The sequence below is a fragment of the Echiichthys vipera genome, assembly GCF_963691815.1.
Source record: "Echiichthys vipera genome assembly, chromosome: 4".
Lineage (NCBI taxonomy): Eukaryota > Metazoa > Chordata > Actinopteri > Perciformes > Trachinidae > Echiichthys > Echiichthys vipera.
The window spans coordinates 6,451,193-6,470,932 of record NC_139829.1 but is presented as its reverse complement, the minus strand read 5'-3'; the positions used below and the strand labels follow the sequence as shown (position 1 = coordinate 6,470,932).

General features: G+C 41.0%; 1 protein-coding gene across 2 annotated transcripts in view; it reads right to left on the bottom strand.

Annotated features, from left to right (window-relative positions):
- fras1 (Fraser extracellular matrix complex subunit 1) overlaps nt 1-19,740 on the bottom strand; it is a 310,210-nt gene that overhangs the window by 32,744 nt on the left and 257,726 nt on the right. The window contains exons 40-46 of one of the 2 annotated variants that reach the window (XM_083913052.1): nt 19,360-19,492; nt 15,081-15,271; nt 11,601-11,757; nt 7,671-7,934; nt 7,365-7,553; nt 6,087-6,206; nt 4,312-4,491 (exon numbers count right to left, since the gene is read on the bottom strand). In XM_083913052.1, the coding sequence (XP_083769178.1) occupies nt 4,312-4,491; nt 6,087-6,206; nt 7,365-7,553; nt 7,671-7,934; nt 11,601-11,757; nt 15,081-15,271; nt 19,360-19,492 (1,234 nt within the window). The remainder of the gene's footprint in view (nt 1-4,311; nt 4,492-6,086; nt 6,207-7,364; nt 7,554-7,670; nt 7,935-11,600; nt 11,758-15,080; nt 15,272-19,359; nt 19,493-19,740) is intronic. The other variant, XM_083913053.1, reaches the window with a different exon arrangement.

The following is a 19,740-nucleotide window of genomic DNA, read 5'->3' as shown; positions in this document are numbered from 1 at the left end:
CATTACCCTAAAACTCTGTGTGTCTAACAGAATTTGGGGTGAACAAAAGCAGTATTTGAGGTGAGGCGGTGAGACACAGTCAAACGCTGGACCTGAGAGGGATGTCAAAACCTGAGCCAGTTTATAAGCCTTTTTGAAGACTTTGGCTTTGAAAGTGGGCCTTCATCCCTCTGTGCGGTTACCTTGACACTCCTCGTAGGCTGACAAGCTATCCCGCAGGAGCAAGGAAGCTAGCTGTGCGTGTTAGCATGGATTGACAGGTCGGCTCAACGGCTAGCGGTAATTATCCAGAGCTGCTCGGCGGCTCTGAGGTGAGCTGATGCTCAGTGATTGGAGAGCGGTGTTAACACCCAGCTAATGAGCATGCTGCGAGAGCATTCAGAGATGTGGGGAATCCATTCGGCCAGGGCGGGTTTGTTTAACGGCACAGAAGCAGATAATCACCTCTTTGTGGTCATAAGATGCATCAATGTTCTGTTTGTTGTCATTTGTTTTTTTGTGCCTAAAAAGTTTAAGGTGACATACTGCATCCCATGTGGGAATAAAAACGGTGATGTTTATACTGCGGAGGAAATATGCACGTAAAAAGGTTGTTGTATTTCAAGAGTTTGGGAACACACTGAACACACACAAGGGAATTATCTAAGGCTGCAGTCATTCAGTATCTGTGAAAGTGTGTGTGTGTGTGTGTGTGTGTGTGTGTGTGTGTGTGTGTGTGTGTGTGAGCCTGTGTGTTTGTTTGTTTGTGTGTGAAAAGAAACAGGAAAGACAGTGTATGAATGTGTCTGTTTCGTAGGTGGCAGCTGGAATACACCAGAGATAAACAAGAGAGGAATTACACTTACCTCTGTCTGGTGTGAGTGTATGTGTGTGTGAATAGAATAAACCTTTCTGTATATCAATTAGTGCATATGAGTCTGCAGCAAATCCATTAGACTCATCAATGTTGCAATGAGGTTTTTTTTTCCAGAGTCTATTCTTTGTTCGTGAATAATGCATGCTGCAGTTATCAGTGGATTGTTGTAGGAGAGATACATTTTAATACACAATAATACAATTAATAATACAAGAAGTCAGTAATGATGTTGCCCTTGGTTTGGTTATATGTGTTTTGATAAGCGTTTTGTGTGATGATCAACTTAAATCCTCAATGCCAGTATAAATGTTATCTAACTCAGGTTATCAGTCTCCTATTATTTTGATTTTATCTCTGTTTCTGTATTATTGTATTCAAGAAGTGAATTGTTCAACGTGTAGTTTAAATGGAACTGGACATAATATGTTATCTACAAAGAAAAAAAACGTGTTGACACCTCAAAGTCCATTTAGTAATTGTTCTGGAGGTTTTCTGTCATGGCACATTGTCTTTATTAGCAGATGTGAGTGGTGAGCACTTCAGGGACTTCTCGTCGACGTTAGCTTCAAACAGTGAAGGGATGTTAAGCTGATGCCAGGGGAGATCATGTGCTACTGTATGATTGAAAGCGCCAGCACAAGTTGCTAGAAGGTCAGTGGGTGAGACTCTTTGTTTCTGTTGTTTCCGAGTAAAACGGCAAACCACGCCTCACTCCTGTTTTCCTTTAGCAAAAGTTGTGGAGAGTACCTGGTACTAAGCTCATTTTGTTATGCTTACTTAATTCTGCTGCTATAGGCCTAGTCTGACGGGGGATAATCCTGTTCCTGATCCCCTGAGCTTCTCTCCTCTCTGTTTGTATCATTCATGTCTCATCAATGCATGTTACTAATGCCTGCTGCCGTGGTCCTGCATGACACTTCCTGCTGCTATTATCACTATTATTCATATATACTATCATTAGTTTTATAAATTATGAAATTTGTAGCCATAAAAACATCCTCAGTAATATACGTATCTCATTGTATGGCAGCTGTAATTACCACTACTCATCATTGATCCTAATTATTATCATTGTTATATTCTATCACCTTAGCTGTACTTGTTTCTACTATTCTACTACGTAAATTAACTGCCATAACATATAAGTCATATTCACATTACTATGGATATTATTAGAGTTATCGTTACTATTGTAGTTGCTTGCATCTCTGGGACTGTCTCTCTGTCTGTCTCTCTGTCTGTCTGTCTCTCTCTGTCCATCTGTCTGTCTTTTCTCTCTTTCTCTCTCCTTTTCTTCCTCCTCAAATGATCAAGGCAGATGTCCGTCCTCCATAGAACTGGATCTGTTTGTTCCTGCCTGTTAAAGGGAAGGTTTTTGTTGCCACTGTGTGCACAAGATTGTTGTTGCTGCTTATGCAGGAAATGTTGGGTCTATTTAAACCATAAATAAGTTATAGAGTGTGGTCTTTACCTACTCCATATGTAAAGTGTCCTGAGATAACTTTTGTTATGAATTGGCACTGTAAATAAAATAAAATTCAATTTAATTACTTTTTTCATATGGAAAGTAGCTCCCGAACTCCAAAAAAGGCGTTACGGTGGAGGAGAAGATCTAAGCAAACAAAACTCACAGATACAACTAGAAAGTCCTCATTTATTACAGTGGAGTTAAGTTTGTTCTGTGTAATTCAATTCATGTCTGTACGGGGGGCCACAGAGAAGAAGTTACTGCTGATGAAAGAAACAATATTTCCTGATGCTGCTGCTTCAGAGGAAAAGCTTATAATAATAACACAACAACTTTTATTGTGAAGGATATAATGCAAATAACGTGTTTTTTTTTCACCGTTTTACAGCTGCTCCTCAGACCTGCCGGCCTCTGAACGGCAACAGTGGATAATCCCAAACACAAGATTAACTTGCAGACGTTTCTGTGACACGAGAAATACTTTGACAATCTAATATTTAAAAATGCAGCCAAAATACACACAGCTAACACCACTGAAAAGCCAGAAAATCCAGTGAAGACACGCCTTCCAGTGGGTAGATCTGTTGCAATGAAAATGCAAATCCCTTTCGTTCTAGTCTGACACGCCGGGTCTAACCGAATTGAGCCCCAGCCAGGACTTGTATGTATATGATAACATGATCATAATGTAGACAAACAGTACAGTAGACTAAATACAAGCAGCCGAGAAGATCGTAGCTCTACTCTATCCAGGACATCTCCCTTGCCCTCCCACCCCTCACACAGACTGTTTCACAGCATCAAAACCAGCTCTGCAAGGTTCTGCAGCAGCTTCTTTCCCCACTCTGTCAGACTGTGAAACTGCCACCAACAGAATGAGCACTTCACCACTTCTTCAAACACTAAATATACCCCACACCCCATCTTTTGCTCAAGTGAATATTATCTTTTAAGATAAACTATTAGCGTCTTGGGGCAGTGCAGAAGTTGAACATTTAAAAATTCAATACCTGCTGACCTTTGCATGCATTAAAAATGTGCAGCAATGGAACAAATGTCATAACTTTTATGAGTTATTTTTGCAAAGTCAGTAACCTTTTTGCATTATTGAATTCCAGGCTGAGTTACTTGTTCTCTTAACATAAAAGGTTAAGTCCAAGTCAGAAAGATTTTGAGGAGACAAGATCTGTAAATGAAGTCTCCACCACTGAAAAATGCAGTCATGGTCATGGTTTATTTTTCACTCTTTAGACTAATGCCTCAATAATGTTACAGAGGGCCTACATAGGGCAATTCAATTCAATTTTATTTACAGCGCCAACTCATAGCAAAAGTTATCTGTGGACTGCAGACGCTCTACCAGTTGAGCTGTAGTTCGGCCAGGAGATTTCTTTTATAGTGTTTTCTTTCAGTGCTAACGTTACCAGCAACACAGGTGGTGAATACATAATTTCCCTCTGTTGATTTTCACATGAACAACTCTTTACATCATCCAAAACAAGAAACAGTCCCAATCTGTACCTGAAACCCTGATCTCAGTGCTACAATAATTTATAGGCTACCATATGATAGCTCATGTAAACTGTTTAATTGAGTTGTAAACTGTTGTATTGACTCTTAGTAGAATGCTCTCTGGTAAGCAGTGACATGGTGTAACATTATGTTACGCTGTATGTCTAGTGCTTTTATTCTGAAAGGTAAATATAGAAGTTTGCTGTCGTTCTACCGTATCGTTAAACTATGGAGCCTGCCAGTTGAATTTATTGTAAGTGAAAGCAAAAGCTCATATTGAACCAATCTAATGTCTGGAGGTGTCATTATTCGATAGACATTACATAAATAAATCAAAGATTTACCACATAATGATAAGTTAAAAGAGACAACAACTAGTATAGGTATAAAAATATGCTCCATCAAAGGGATGACTCAGAGAATAAGTAACTCTCAGTTCCCAAACCTGAATCCAGATCTGGTGTTGGTACAGTACCTGGACTGGCGGCGTGCTCCAGGTGACCCAGGCTCGTCTGTTTGGTGATTCGGTATATGAGTTCACCCGGTTCGCTGTCCTGGTCGCTGGCGGACAGTTGCAGCGTGGTCAACTTCTTCAGCGAGTTCTCATCCAGTACCAGGCCTTTGTTCACCACCACAGAGGGAGGAAGACGGTCCTCTGGAGGAGAGAGAAAGACGATTAGTCACGAGAAGAAGAGGCGAGAGGAGGAAAGAAGCGTAAACACCTCCAAGCAAAGGTTTATTAGTAAAAGCGGGGTGGCCTTTCCAGAGTTTATGAAAACAATTCATCCGAAAGGGAGATAAAAAATATTGAGGGTCTATTTCTCATGCTGCTAAAAAAAGCATGGAGTGAAGCAGCGGAGGAGAAAGAAACAGACTGACTTCTGAGAGGAGATAAGAGGAGCAGAGGGGTGTGTTGGAGAAATTGAGAAATGACACAACAACAAGTTAGATAGTGGAAAAAGATTAAGCTGTGTGATGGCACATTGGTGATATACGTTTGAGAGATTTAGACAAACGGATCAGGAAAGATTTAGAGAAGGGCATGAAAGTAATCAGAGGGCAGTGTGGTAGGAAGAGATTGGAACATATGAGAGCTTCAGAGTCGTCACATCTCAGAGCGCACAAGAGGGAAAAAGTGAGGGAATAATAGAGAACATGATAAGACGTGAGCTGGAGAAGATATGAGCAAATCAAGACGCCGTTCAACCGTGAGGGACAGACGATCCTTCAGTCTCCGGGAGCCGCATTAGTCTGAAGCGAGTAGAAAAATAAAGTTTGGCAGTGTTGTTAGCCGTCACAGGCGACAAGAAACTATCCGTCGGAGTGGGAGACACAGACGTTTGATGATACAGTGAGCTTCATTTGCATGAATTTCTTCCACAAAACAGCTCTGACATTTTCTGAAATTATATAGCACGGCCCCCGGGCAAAATGGGATTTTGGTTATATATAATTATACTGATTTTAGAGACTTTTTCTATGCTGATTTTGCACCCGTATGACTCTGAAAAGGTACTTAGAAGTCTGCTTTCCTAAACAAATACCTTTATTGAAGAATACAGAGAAAATAAAATAATTGATCAAATAAAAAGCTGAATGAGCATCATGTTCAGCATCAGGGCGGACCATTTCAATGAAGAATAAATGCAAATAAATAGCTCAATAGTACTCTATGTTCAGTATATGCTTGAGATTTAGATAAATACAATTTAAAAAAAGCTATGACGCCATTTCAAAATCACACCAAGCATCATTTTCTGCATATGTTCTGTAAAACAATATTGTCATAAAAATCGACATTGATATCGTGTGCAAGACACCTGGATCAATACTGTTTTTCGATATTAATATTATCATTATTATTATTGTTATAGATATTGCGACTTGCAGTTTCTCGTGGAGGACTTATTGGGTCTATATAAATCATAAATAGAGTGTGGTCTAGACCTACTCTATATGTAAACTGTCTTAAGAAAAAAAATGAATTATTGAATCAGTCTGGCTCTTTTATATACACATATGTATGTATATACAAAAGTATTTATTCAAACCAATTTTTGGTCTGAAATGAAGCTATTTCCTCTGAAACAGCAAACGACAGTGGCTCAATTCATATTCAGGACGTGCCCGAGGTGCAGCAGCGATGATGCAGGACAAAGGGATAAAAATCTGTTGTTATCTGCCTTTTGAAGGGAAGCACTTGAGCCTGGTGGAGCGCTGACGCTAACAAGGGGATGAGAGAAACTTTACCGAGCACACTGATGAAGAAGGACTGGTCGATTAGTTTGTTGCCCTCTGGATCCGCCAGGTTGAACTTGAAAGACAGGCTGCCTCCCTTCTCCCCTTTCTCATGGCTGTACTGCAGCAGGCCTGCAAGACAGGGACCAGGGCTCAGTGTCAACTGTATATTGTCTCAATGTCAGCTCCATGCATTTAACACATTCACATTAACTGCCGGGGATAATTCAAGCTTTCAATAACCAAGTTACAAAGTAGAAGCGTTTTTTTGGGTGCAGTGTACTTCTGGGGACGCTGCTCTCCAGTACAGACAGCACAGACCTGGGGTGAGTCTGAGTGAGACAGAGGCAACTGAGGCTACGACATAACGTTATCTCCGGCCTTCTGCTTAGAAATGCAACTTTATAATTAATATAAAAAATGTCCCTGGCTCTTGTTTGATATCCAGTGTCGGCAAAAAAATGTTGCTGCACATTTCCGCTCTGTCGTTACTGTAGTAAACACGCATTTTCTTTTTTTTACTATATTGCGTGAACGTCACTGTCAATCTCAATGACGAATCCCGTTTCAAATTTGGCACTTCACAAAAAAAGGTTGCACACCTCCTGTTAACCTTTAGTGCTTTGATGAAGATGAAACATTTATTTTTAGGTAACGTATGAAAAGGGATACTTTGGACTTTAAAGTGTAAGACCGGCGTAAATCGACCCTATGGTCCTTTTCTGCATGAATAAACATCAAATAAGCCATCATTTTCGTTGATTAACTATAAGCCAGACATGGCTTACACTGATTAGCATCCAAAATGTCTTTTTTAACCACTAGTACTGCTCAAAATAACAGCAAACCTCTGCAGTAGCATGATAAGAGTCCCCACACATAAAACGAAGCTCCAACAACGTAGTTAGAGAAGCCAGAGTTTATTCAAAAAAACTGTTTTACCAGTCTGTGCCTTACCAGTAGGTCCATGTTGACATGTAGTCCATACTACCGAATTACCGAATGCACTGGAGTTCAGTTCAAGGAGGAAAGTTTTGAACTGTTGCTTGTAGTATCGTAAAACAGTTTTTTTTAATAAACTCCGGGTTCAATTGTTTTTTGACCATCAAGCTTTATCCTTTAAAGTTCTATATTTTTACAACAAATATCGGCTTCTAAATTTCTTGTCATCTCCAACATCAAGTACAACATTTTCCCCAAATATTTATCTTGGGGATACAGAAAAGTAGCTTAAAAGGAGCTTTAAAGTTAAAGTAAAAAAAATAATAGAGAAGCTTAAAAAGCTGGCACCTTTGTTGACGTCCTCCTGGGTGAAGCTCTGAACGGGACCTTTAACAGAAATCTTCTCCACACGTCCGCTCTTGCTAAGCTGGATTTTTCCAGTGGGGGGGTCTTTGGTCAGGATGTACCTGAGCTTCAGGCTGTCCGAGTCGACGTCTGTACCCTTCAGATTCTGCTCTGTGATCTTAGACGAAGACCCTGAAACAATTCAGAGCGCTCGGTGTCTTAATCTCCATTTGAACGGCTCATTCCAGACTTGTTCTCACACTCTCTAAGACGAGACCTTGTATCGATGTAAAGTGTGGACGCTCTCACCTGCCGGGAGTTGCAGGCCTCTGTTGACAGTCATTCGAGGTCCTTCGCTCTTTGTGACGTCCATGGTGAACTCCAGGCGTCCCACCTGCGTATAGATACCATCTGTGAGGGTGAAACCCATTTCATCTGCACCGCCGCTGACGGTTTCAGGTGTGTAGACCAGCAGCTGGTCGAGGACGTCCTGGTATGTGAAGGTAGAGCCCTGCGTGAGGACCCGGCCATTCTCCAGCGGCTGAGAGTAAAACTGCCGTCTGCGGAGTTTACCTGAGGGAATAAGAGAAGAAGATGAAGAGGGTGCAGGTGTGTGTGGTAGCCCAATAAAGCAGCACCTCAAACTGCCTCTGGTTAAACACAGTGATTATCTCAGTCAAATGGACGCTTAAGTTTTTCATGCAGTACATGAAAGACAAGACAGGTCTTTGTAGAAACTAATGAGACTTTTTAGATTTACGCTAAATTGCACCGATTCTTTAATCAAAGCCCAGGTTTAAATGGGATTTGAGCCTAAATCCTGGAGCTTAATGAGAGGACATTCACAAACACTCTCTCTCTCTCTCTCTCTCTCTCTCTCTCTCTCTCTCTCTCTCTCTCTCTCTCTCTCTCTCTCTCTCTCTCTCTCTCTCTCTTTTCCCCTCATATTTCCTTCTTTCTTTTAAAACTGTTCTTTTATATAAGCGAGGCTGGTGGTGAATCAATATTGGAAGATAAAAAAAACAAAACAACACAAAAACAGACATGACAGTATATTACCCAATAATTTTGATCTAAAAAAGGCAGTTACAGTGGAGAGATAATGTATTAATCCCTTGGCCGCCATACTGGTGCCAATACCAAAGAGCTTTGGCAGTAAAATCAAATTTAAAATTGGCAAAATTATTATTTAGATAACAGCTGTTGAAAAATGAAGTAAACAAGACTCTCTGAAGATGGATGCGTATTAAATGCCAGCTTTCAGTGGCATTTTCTTTTGATACTCAGTGTTACAGACAGATCTGGGTTGGTACCTGAAAAGGTTCTTTGCATGGACATGTCACGATCCCTGAAATGTAGTTTTTAAATAATTGATACTAAGATGTGATATCAGAGTTAAATAATAAACTTGTCTGTGCTCTGGTGAACAAACTTCAGTGTCAGGATCCCAGTCCTGTCAGTCTCTTCCCTCTTCCTTTTGTGTGAGTTTGTCTCCCTCTGTCTGTTTTCTCCTACTTGTGTCTTTCACTTAGTGATGGTATGTCGTTGCTGGTAGGCGTGGTCCCGCCCAGCTGGTGATCATCAACTCATCAGCGCTGGAGGATAAAAGGCCAGATGTGGCTCACCTTCAGCGCCAGACCGTTGTTGTATTTACGTGGTATCGTGTCTTTCTTGTTTGGCTACTAGTACTTATGATCGTGTTCTCTTTCCATGTTATGCTGTTCTTTGTTAATGGTTTCTTTGTTTCTTTTGTTATAGTTTCCCGAGTTCCTGTTTTTCGACCACCCGTTCGTGTTAGTCTCCTGATCCCCGCTTTGGTTTTTCCTCGTCTTCACCCGGACCCTGTACCTGTTTTCACCATTCCCTGGATCCTGTTTGTTTCTTGTTTCCCCATTAAATATCTGTTTAAATCTTTCCCGCTCTTCGGGGTTATTCCCCGCACCGTTCATCACATTCAGGGGGTAATGGAGACATTGTTTCTTAATTACCTTCTGCACTTACATTACTCTATGAATATGAGCATATGTGCAAAACTATAATATATCATCCGTCTCACTATACTCACAATACTCACAATACTAGAACAGGAATAATGTTCAGAGGGACCTGAAATTGTCAAAGCTGATAACTATTTTAAAGGATTGCAATTGCACCTGAATATTCCCCTAAAATTGTTTGAGAAAATATAATATAGTATCTGTTTCTTTTGTATTGCATATTAACTGTATATTGTGTTCACTCATTTGTGTTTGTCTGTATTGTTTATGTTTATTGTTGTATTGTTGTGGTGGTCTTCTTGACCAGGTGTCTCTTAAAAAGATATGTAATCTCCCTGAGACTTTTACCTGGTTAAATATATATACACACATATACAGTATCTGTGTGGGAGCATGCTGCAGAATCCTGACGTCTTCATTAGAATGAGTCTCCCTGATAAATCTGTGCATGTGTGTGTGTGTGTGTGTGTGTGTGTGTGTAGAGGCAGCCTATTAAATAGACTAGCTGCCTGGGACTCATTGTCCTGTACCAAATCACTCCTCTCCTGCTCTCAGTCCCATCAGCTGTACACCCTGCTGGTTTTATTGCGCTGGTACACTCGGTTTCACCGGCTGCTTTATGGAGCTTTTACTGGGGATGGATGTGAGGGAAAGGGGGGGATGTTATGAAGAATGTCCCCAAGCAGGTGTCTGGCAGAGGGGGGAAGGGTGGAAAATAACACCCGACGAGTATCACATGAACGTTCTTGGCTGGAGTAAACTGTTAAACTCTTTGAGCTCGGTCATTAAGAACAGAAATTTAGTTAATCTCATATTGTTGCATTGTTGTAACAATGTCATAATGTTTAAACTAGAGTTTTTTTATGAGCTGGCATTCCTTCTCATCTTCACCTGATAACAATAAAGAGATTCAGGTTGGACGAGTTTAAAAGAAAATGAATATGTGAGGTATAGCCATACTTGAGGAGACTTTTAGCCTTGACATATTGTTAATAATTGTGAATAGGTGATCAAAAAAAAAATTGTTTCGATGGCTTATTTGATGTATTTTCATGCCAAAAAAGTCCATGGGGTGCACGAATACCAGACTTAAACTTTTAAACTTCCAATAAATATGATTTATAGATGATTAATACATGTGTTAAGTGGTTTATTCCATGCTCTGGTTGGCTGCCAGCTCCTCTCTCTCTCAGGCCTCAAATGTCTGATGATTGGTTGACTTTATTATAAAGTTAGTATCTCAAACAAAACAGAATCTAATTTGTTTTTGATATAGATATTTTTTTGTCTCTCCTTTGACATTATTTTCACCCAGTTCCTGATTTCTTTAAAACTAAAATGGGTTAAGATGATACATTGCGTATGATTTATAGTTTTGTTTTTTGGAAAGCAATTTCTTTTAGTCTTCCAGGCTTCTTTGGCAGGCAGTGAAGAAGACTTAATTTGGGACAGTGAGGGGCGTCAGGGAAACAGAGTTTGTGGAGGTCAGTTGATTTTAGTGTGTGTCGCTGTGTCGTGTGCAGCGAGTGTGTGAGGAATGGCTGCAGTCAGCGTGCGGCGCTGCAGCGGACAGTCGGCGTGTTTGTCTTCTTTTAAACTGTTTGGGTGTCGGATGCGAGAGTAATGTGTTGACTAGCGTGTGTATGTGTGTGAGTGTGTGTTTGTGTGTGTGTGTTCCTCTCCATCACGTTTACAACAATTTACTATCAACGTGCTGGATCGCCCCCAGCATAACTCTCTGTTGGACTGTTTATTAGTTTGTGCTTTGTATGAATGTGTGTGTGTGTGTGTGTGTGTGTGTGTGTGTGTGTGTGTGTGTGTGTGTGTGTAGAAGGAATATCTGATAGTATACGTGTTTCGTACGGGAGTGTGTATGTGTGCATATATGCTAATATATCCACTACACATCTGTTAGCATAATTTCCCAGTGTGCTGTATGCTGTTCCTGAATGTACTTAAATATACATGAGAATCTGCTTTTGAAGCTGAAACATTATATTTAAAAAGCTGTAATTATAGCATCATAATTACAACTTAATTACTGGTTTAAAATAAAACACACTGTAAATACTTTACTAAAAGACCGAAATAACTGAATAAATGCACCTAAGGAGCGAAGGAGAATTAAAGGCAGACGTTTTCTCGTCTAGATAGTTGAAGGATTTATTGCAGGGTTTCTGTATTAGACTGCGTTAGTTTGAGCTATAACTGATTCAGTGAGGTGTGTGTCATCTACGCTCACCGTAGGAAGGCTTCCTGACGATGGTGAAGAGGATCTCATTTTCCGGCGTGTCCTGGTCGTGGACGCTGAGAGACGAGTTGGTGATGACGACTCCAGAGTTTTCCTCCACGTGGATGCTGCTCACCGCCACCACGGGCTCTCTGTCCTCTTTACTCTGCTGAGAGAGGACGAACGAAACTCTCCATTACATCGTCGTAAGCATGGTTTTATTGCTGTATGATGCTATATTGATTCTTTGGACAATGAGGTGATATTCGCTGATCGATATGAGACGTTTACACAACCAGCCCCATTTATATCAACTCAGAAAAAGCCACTAAAACCTGATTTGATGGTTTTGTTACTGAGCTCTTTCAGACATTTAAATGAAAAACACTTTATTATTTCAAAATAAAGGCAAAACAGGGGTTACTACACTTTTTCCATCCATGAATGCATACTTTTTTTAAATCATGTTAAAAAAAGAAGGAATTTTGCTATAAAAAACTAAAATTGTGTTTCGTAACACCAGAAAACTGAGACATTAAATTTCTTTGTTGTGAATTATAAGCATTTTCAAGCACTTCATCCAAAACTCAAGCACTTTTCAAACCTCGAAAACACTCTCACTCTCATCTTCAACCGCTTATCCGGGGTAGGGTCGCAGGGACCTCGAAAACACAACATTAAAAATCAAGATTTTTTAAGGATTCTCCAGTACCCGTACATCCCTGCTTAAAGATTATCTTGTGCAGATTGTGACGGCCCTGATCCTCTTACTTGGGTGCTGGTGTTCTGCTTTTTTGCTTGCAGGTCCCAGCACCTGGCCAGGCCTCCCAGCCGATTTAACCCCACCTCCCCAGAGACCAGCGTGGCAGTCCCTTCACCTGCACCTGATGATTTCTTCGTTTAGTTGTTCCTTGGTTTAACACTGACAACATACACCCCGCATGCTTCATGCATTCATACACCACTTATTCTGACACACCTCGCTGTTTATTTGCTTGCACATTTATTTAATAAATGTTACTTTTGATTATACGAAGTTGGTCGTGCATCTCCCACTTCTGTTGTGGCCCATGAGCCAGTCCTAACATGTTGAGGGCTCGTTTGCCATGAATATTACACCAGGACCTCTTTATGATGGTCTCTTAATAACTCTTAGTTTGTTTCTATTGAGAAAATTTGGTTGAGTTGAGCGTTTTGTTTTCACGGGAGCACATGTCATTTCAGTATGAGTGGCTGGGTGGAGACAGCTTTTGGATTTCCCAGGTGGTTGTGACGTAAGTAGCTATATATGGTGTTTGCTGCACTCTGCCTTGAGTTTAGGCATGTTTTGCAGCGCAATTTTCTGAATTAATGAATTGTCTAATAAATTGTCTTTATTGTCATTGTACCAGTACAACAAAATTAACAGGACAATCCCTGAAAGTGCAGAAATAATTTAACAGTTATCATGAAGTGCTTCGAGAAACTGGTACGTACAGTCCTGGCTGTGTGCGGTTGAAGGAAACTCAGTTTGTTTTGTTTTTTTCCCTCTCGCGCACTTCTGTTATCTTTAGAGTGTTTATCCATGTAGGAAGGGACCTGTGTGTGTGTGCTTTAACTGTAGGAGTGGTTCCCCTTCTATGTAAAGCGACGTCTCCCCTTTGGGTTTCGTTGGGGTGGGTTTGTAAAGTTGGGGTACGGCGTAACGGTTTCCTTTTTCCCTTTTCCCTTTGCATGGATGATATTGGAACAATGGTCATTGAATGGATAAATTGATCTGGATCGATGTATCGTTACACTAATTAAAGACTAACTGAGCTTGTTAAAAATCAAAACAGTTAACAGTACAGTACTTATACAGCTCACGCACACACACACACACACACACACACACACACACACACACACACACACACACACACACACACACACACACACACACACACACACACACACACACACACACGCACACAAGCACACACGCGCACACACACACACACACACACACACACACACACACACACACACACACACACACACATGCACAGACACACACACACACACACACACACACACATACACACACATACACACACACACACACACACACACACACACACACACACTGACAGCATCATCAATTCAACTCAAGCCATAAAATAGGCTTAAGTGAATGATTTGGAGGCAGAGTTTGCTTTTAGGCCGGCAGCTCGAGGACGGCGCTGTTTTTCATTTTTCTCAGCTCAAGTCACATGTACATTAAGGACGGTGCTTTTGTCTGTTTTCATGAAGCTGTGAGGTCCCAACTAAACTTCACCAGCTCAAACGTTTCTTTTTGACACAGAGCAGCTGTAATAGTCCTTGTGTTGTGGTCACAATAATGTTACGCTCCCTCTGCTGTCGATAACAAGTCTCTCTCCAGAAGCGCTCCAGTGAACTTGATTGGGAGCAATCAGCGGCCCATAAGACAGAGCAGCAACCTCCTCCACCATTTTTACTTTTTCTTCTGGTTTCCTTTTTCCTGTTTTTACAGCAATTGTTCACTCATCCACTACACTACTGACTTCATGGATTCCTCCCTCTTGATTTGATTCTTTTTTGGGTTAATAAAATCTCTTAATTTGAAAGTATACCCCTGTGTCTCCCATTTCTTTTCTCCATCCTATAAGAGCCAGGCTGTGAGAAGTAAACATCAAGAACCTTTACGGAGTTCTTTTGAAGACCAGAAATGATCAACAGAGATAGCTGATGTAATTTCCATAATACAGTCCAGGAAATAAACAAACCTTTAGAACAGGGGTGGGCAATTACGGTCCCAGAGGGCCACTGTCCTGCATTTTTTAGGTTTCTCCATGCTCTAACACACCACCTAAACTATTACTAAGGGCAGAGAGAAACCTAAAACATGCAGGACAGTGGCTCTCCAGGACCGGAATTGCCCACCCCTGCTTAAGAACATTTAAGGGTTTTATTTGTAGCACTGGATTCAAAAAATCCAGAATCTATCATATGAAACTAGAAGGAATCAGTTTGTACCAACCACCTCATGCTAACTTGTCGGGACTAAAGAAGTGCAAATGCTGTTTTGTAATTCTTAAATCAACTTATACCATACTTTGTTTTGATCAATAGTCATATACAATCATTGGTAGCCTACAATGTACAACCATCATCAACCACAGAACTGCTGTGGTTTCAGTGTCTCACTCAAGGACACTTAGACATGTGGACAGAGGGAACCATGGATCAACCTTGTGGTTAAAGGACAACCTGCTCGACCTCCTGAGCCATAGACGCCGCCTGTAGGTTTAAATATTACGTAAAACTTCCACAAACATGTTCACAAGAACCTACTGAACCTTATATACTTGACATCAGGATTATTGTTTATTGATTTAAACTTGTCTCTTGATTTTAGGCTGCCAACCTGGCCATGGACTACAGATGAAAGCTGGCAGCGGCTTTGAGAAATAAACTGAATAATCATATTAAAAGTAAGAAAAAACTAGTTACCTGGATGTCAATTTCAACGTTGTAAGCCTCTGTCTGGCTGTGTCCATCACTGATGTAGAAGCTGAAGACGTCCTGTTGGGCCTGAGCTTTGCGCTGGCCGTCCTGGACGTAGAAGATGTGGTCAGACGTCAGGTCCTCCACTGAAAAAGGCTCATCAGGGGTGATGACCCGCGAGCCGCCGACTGAGCCTCCTGGTGGACGGCACGATAGAGAGACGGTTCATATGAAATTTGAATCTCTTTAACTCATCTGTTTTGTCACTTTGTCACAGCGTCTTGTGAAACTCTCCATTCATGTGCGTTTCCAGCTGTGACTTCACATTACAGTAGCACTTTGTTACACCGTGCGTTAACGCGCTGCAACACAAAGCTCAGGCGACCAGTCACTGGGACATCACGTATAACATGCGACAGCTGGAATGACAGAAAAGAGCGTGTCTCTTTTCCCCAAACAGCCTTTTTATTTCCTTTTAGTCACAATTGGCAGTTTGGATGCAGGAGAGATGCACAGAGACACTTTTACAGTTTAATTCTGGCGTTTCATGGCGTCGGAGGAGAGTCGTAGTGAACGTACAAAATCAACCTTGAAATCTCTGAAGTTTGAGACAAAGTGTGAGCGCCTTTGTCACAGAAGATGGATGACTCTGCCGTGAGCTGAGTCAGGGCTGATGTGTGTTTAAGGCACAACACTTAATCACATCACATCTCCATCTGATGGAGATCTGGCTGTTACAAAGGTGAGTGAAGGGAGTCTCTCATGTGACCTCTCATATCTGAAATGTGGGGAAAAGTTTAGTTCTGTTCTCAAATGTGTTATCTAAGTAACACTGCAGGCATCTCCGTCTATCTCTGATTGAACAACTTGCAAAACTTTATGAGAGTGGAGGGGAGGAAATGAGTTGGAGTTGTTCAGGGACAGGAAGCACATGTTTTGTGTAAAGCCGACTGGGATCAAGAATTCTGTTATTTCACAGTGAAAAATACCTTTAAATGTTTCTGAGACTTTAACATTTAAGTCTACACTTGTTTTAAAGGAATAACTGACTGAAAACATTTGTACTGAATGCTTTGTAATTATCCCATTTTGCAGAGGAACTGCCAGCAGGCAGCGTAACTAACTACAATAAAAAATAAAACTACAGTCAAGTCTGTATTGTGTTAATTACTGTGTTGAATTGAATAAATCAATTAATTCATGACAAATCATTTAATGAAAACTTAAATGAGAAACAGTAGCTGCTGTCGTTTTTAGAGCCTGAACGGTTGAGGTGACGCTAGAGGAAAAGCCAGAGGTTCACTGAATTCAAAAAAGATTCATCCTTAGGTGAGCGTGAATTTACTCGACAATTTGCACTATTTGTATTGCACTATTGTATGTAGATATGTGGAGCTACATATGAAAACTCACATTCTTTTCATCAGATTGATAAAGCCACATGTACGCCTGATTCCAACAAACACTGCTAACTTCAGTCTATTATTTTATAATTTAAATATGCGGTTATATGTGTGTGCATACTTAAAGTGAAATACCGGTGTAAAATCATCCGAGGGTCTTTTTCGGCAAATACAATCAAATAAGCCAACGAGACAATTTTTTTCGTGTAACAATTATTCACAGAGAAATCCGGGACAGTTGCTAACAGTCGGACGTGGCTAACACGGATTAGCTTGGGGTAATCTCGTACGTCTTTTTTAACCACTAATACTCCCCCCACATAAAGAGGCTGAAGGACCTTGAGGCAGCGGCCGCAGGTTTGATTTGACCTGTGGCCCTTTGCTGAATGTCTCCCCCTCTCTCTCTCTCTCACCCCATTTCCTGTCCGTCCTATCTAATAAAAGGCTTCAAAAACTGACAAAAAAAAGAAAAAAAAAAGAGATTGTTTTGAAAGACTCACCTACAATTAAAATCATTACCAAAGTCAATCCAAAAGGAAGGAGCCCATTGGTGCTTTGGTTTATGTGTAGGGACTCTTCTCATGCTACTGAAGAGGTTTGCTGTTATTTTCAGCAGTATTAGTGGTTAAAAAAGACGCTTTAATGCCTTCACTGCGCTGCCCCAAGAAAATCTGTGTTGGCCACATCCGGCTGTTAGCAACCGTCTGGGATTTCTCTCTTAATAGTTCTTACACGAAAAGAATTGTCTCGTTGGCTTATTTGATGAGTGTATGTATGTATGAGGGATGATTTAAATAGAATAAAAATAAAAATGCACAGTATAGTATAAGGGAATGTCTTTAATGCATCCCTGTATGTTGTGCCTGTTTCTTTGTTAACCACACAGATGTAAATGCTAATGTTTCGCTCGAAGCTGTTTTGCATATAAATACAGAAAATGTGTATTCTGTTCTGTAATATAATGATGCATATGTACAACATCAACGTGTGGATGAATGCCTTTTGTGTTTCCGTGCATCCGCACATCAACACACAGCCTGTGCGCGTAGGTTTTTGTTGAGGCAAACAGGCGATGTATTGACGGTGACACCGGCTTGCCTCCCCTGTGTCCCGGTGACAGCAGCAATCCAGTCACCTCACACTGCCAACAGACTCTTCTGAATACCAACGACCGCCCCCTCTGCTCTAGCAGCCACCAAGGACACGGAGCGAGAAGACTGGAGCCAGCTGCTCTTCTACTGCAGCAGACAGTATGAATATCTGACTCCATGACAGTATCCTTCATTGCATCTGCAGATAGCACTTTACTGCACATAATATGGCAGAGCCTAATTTGTATTACTACGGCTTCACATATGTTATTATAAAAGAAAAGTGCTGCTTTCCATATTAACTCAGGACGCTTATCTTCTGCTGCTGGGGTGGGTGCCCCAATGTAAAGTAATAATCTGGAAGATTTACATTGAAGTAAATGTCTGGTAAGTCACTCTCTCTGGTAAGTCATCTCTCTCTGAATGAGGTAACACAATGGTGATTGAGCCTGGCCTCACTCATTGCAGCCCTTTATTTGCACTATTACCAACTGGGTGTATGCGGTGACATTCCCAGGAAAAATCACAAGCAGCGCTCAGCTGCTCACTCAGCAGTGTCAGAAGTGAGATCCAAGAACACATGCCGCAAAAAGTTACAGGTTGTAACTTTAAAACAGGATGTTAAGTTGCTTTCTAACTTCATGTCCGCAGAGTTTTCAATCACATCGCACAGCCTTACTTACTAACTGTTCTTACTTTCATTATTTTTCAATTACCTGGCAGTTCAAAAGTATCGTTTACAGATCCATTCTTTGCATTCTTTCTTTCTGTGGTGACGTTCCTGGGAAAAATCGCAACTTTGCACGAGAGGCGAACCGGCACCTCTACAGCTCCCAGTCCACACTTAGTCCATACAGCAATTTGAACCACAACCCACTGATTTGTCCCCAAAGTGGCAATTCAAGGGCACATAGGGTAGTTGTACACAAAACAGACAAAACAAAAACAGTGCAAAAAGAAGCAAAATACTGTAAAGACTACAATGACGCCAGCATCAGTGCAAAAATATATAATATATATAATATATATATTTTCCTGAACTTTTGCAGTGTTCTTTCCCTTCACAATAAAAGCCCTAGACATAAACACTGTGCTATTGTTAACAGATTTTCCTGTCATTTATTGGTCATGCCTGTCGGTGTGTAAAGGCCTTCACTGAACAGTTTTGTATCCTGCATGTAGGTCATACTGTGTGGGCGACTGTATTAATGAATCCTAAAACTCAGAAACTGCCTCATCAACTCTGTAAAATGAGCTACATATGCAATTACACACGCTATTATCCGCAATTGTATTACTTTACTGTAAATAACTTTTCTTTTGAAAATTTCTGTCAATATCACAGTCTGTTATAGCTCTCACAAGGAAACATTTTCTCTTTACAATTCATCTCACCTTTCTCATTTTTCCAAACAGTTCCTCTGAGGGACAGAAGAAAGTACAGCGGCGGTTGAGCGAGCATGAAGTTTGAAATGGGACTTCAACAATGGCTCCATCTGTATCTGGATATCTGGCAGTGCTAATCCACAACATAATCAAGCTGTGACAGATGGCAGCGGCACCGCGGGGAATTCAACCCAGAGATTGTGTGCGTATGAGTGTGACGTAAATAGAAATGTGGAATAGATTCGGGGTTGATGCAGGTGTGACTGTGTGCATGTGCACAGAAGTAACACCGTGTCACATGTGCTCATATGTGTATCGTATGTTTCACGCTCTGGTTTGTAACCTCATGACAACTCTGAAACTGTCATGCAACGCTAATGAAACACACACACATGAAGGGCTCACCTCTGTTCGTGTTTTCGATGAAGCCGTACTTTGGAGGACTGACGAGCCAAACCAGCAGGTCCTTCCTGGGCGTGTCCAGGTCCGACACTATGATGTGATTGGTTGACAGCTGCACTCGGCCGCCTTCCTGGACCTGAACAACAAAATACTGAAATAAGTCCAGATGTTTTTTGCTCCAAGGGTCATTTTTATGTTGCAGATAAGGGCTGGGGTTGGTTTATTAGTAGTCAGACATTTGGATCTCATGTTAGACCTTTTATTTACCCTCTTTGCTCAAAACAAACTGCAGAAAACTCCCAACCATCTCTAACACCAGGAAAGTCAGGACTGACTTATGACTTCATGTACATACTGACACACTTTCATTTACAACCAGTAAAA